The 1,691-nt window shown below is 38.1% G+C and overlaps 1 protein-coding gene across 1 annotated transcript; it reads right to left on the minus strand.

Annotated features, from left to right (window-relative positions):
• Positions 1 to 515: 515 nt before the first annotated feature.
• LOC140511523 (olfactory receptor 4C6-like) lies at positions 516 to 1,424 on the minus strand. Its single transcript, XM_072620654.1, has one exon. It carries the CDS (start codon positions 1,422 to 1,424, stop codon positions 516 to 518), a length of 909 nt encoding a protein of 302 aa, XP_072476755.1.
• Positions 1,425 to 1,691: the final 267 nt, after the last annotated feature.

Here is a 1,691-nt window from a genome sequence, read left to right on the forward strand (position 1 = left end):
TTAGCACAATTATCATTTTAATTTTTTAATAAGACTGTGATGATCTGTGGAACCCTGTGAGAGTCAGCTTTATACTGTACCTGCTTAAATTTCTTTGAATGTAAAAGGAAAATTCTAAGAGCACTTACCTTACCTTTTGTGAGGACAAAATGAGGTGATATTTGTGAAATGCTTAGAGAAACTGTGTCAAAAGGATTTTGCAAACCTTATTGGTTTGTGACAACATTATCATTATTGTTAATAGATGGAACACTATAGGCATGGACTATTCTACATGCCTTCAAACTCAGTTAATATTTGAGTTTGTCATGTCTTTAACCTATCAGTTATAACCTCTCTCAAAGATATATTTTAAAAAATAGACATTTAGGAATTTATGGAAGGTTTTATCTTTGCTAGTGAAAAGAATATGTGTACTGATTAAAATATTATTCCAACAAAACATTTGCATCCTTCAGCTGCATGTGAAGGATTCTCAAGTAGGAATCTGACTTTTCCTGAACAGCCAAAGACTTTCATCTGATCCAGAGTTTCCTCATAGCATTTTTAACCTCTGTATTCCTAAGGGTGTAGATCAAGGGGTTTAACATAGGAGTAACCAAAGTAACACATACAGCTACAGCTTTATCTATCGGAAAGGTGGCTACTGGCCTTACATACAAGAATATACAAGGAACAAAAAACAAGACTACCACTGTAAAGTGAGAGCTGCAGGTAGAAAGGGCCTTCCGCCTTCCTTCCGAACTACTGACCTTCAGGGAAGAAAGAACAACTACATAGGAGGCAATTAACATGAGAAAGACTGACAAACACATCACTCCACTATTAGCAATGACAAAAAGACCAAGAACTTGGGTATCCATGCAGGCCAGTTTCAGCAGTGGGAACATATCACACACAAAATGATCGATCACATTTGGGCCACAGAAGGGAAGATGGGCCATGAAGAGGAGTTGTGTGGTGGCGTGTATGGAGCCCCCTATCCAGGCTGCTGCCACCAGCAGGTAGCACACACGAGGATTCATAATGGTCATGTAGTGCAGGGGTTTGCAGATGGCCACGTAGCGATCATAAGCCATGACAACAAGGAGGATGATTTCAACACCACCAAAAAAATGATCTGCAAACAGCTGAGTCAGACAGCCTTCCAAGGAGATGGTTGTCTTCTCATGGAGTAAATCCACAACCATTTTAGGGGCAACGACTGAAGAGTAGGTAGCATCCACAATGGATAAGACGATTAGAAAAAGGTACATGGGTGATCTCAAAATTTGGCTGGCAGTCAAGGTTATGACAATGAGCATGTTTCCTATAATTGTGATAATATACGTGATTAAAAAAATAACGAAGAAAATTTTTCGAAGATCTGGATTTTGTGTAAGGCCTAGTAGAATGAATTCAGTTACATTGTTTTTAGTCTCCATTTTTTTCAATCTTTTGTCAGCTTCCTGATTTTCCCATAGTCATATCAGTTCTTTCAATTTCTTTTCAATTTTTCCCTAATGAGACCTTGCCTATAACTCACCTCAAAATACAGTGATTTAAATTACAAGTAGAGAAAACCAAGCCTTTTGCATGGAATGGCTTATTCTATTAGGGATGAATATTGTACAGTGGAAAGAAAGGATGTCAGAACCTCAGTGCTAAGGAATGTGACTCATTTCCCTTTCTTCTTAGAGGTAATTGGTGAT

Source organism: Notamacropus eugenii, chromosome 6 (assembly GCF_028372415.1).
Source record: "Notamacropus eugenii isolate mMacEug1 chromosome 6, mMacEug1.pri_v2, whole genome shotgun sequence".
Taxonomy (NCBI): domain Eukaryota; kingdom Metazoa; phylum Chordata; class Mammalia; order Diprotodontia; family Macropodidae; genus Notamacropus; species Notamacropus eugenii.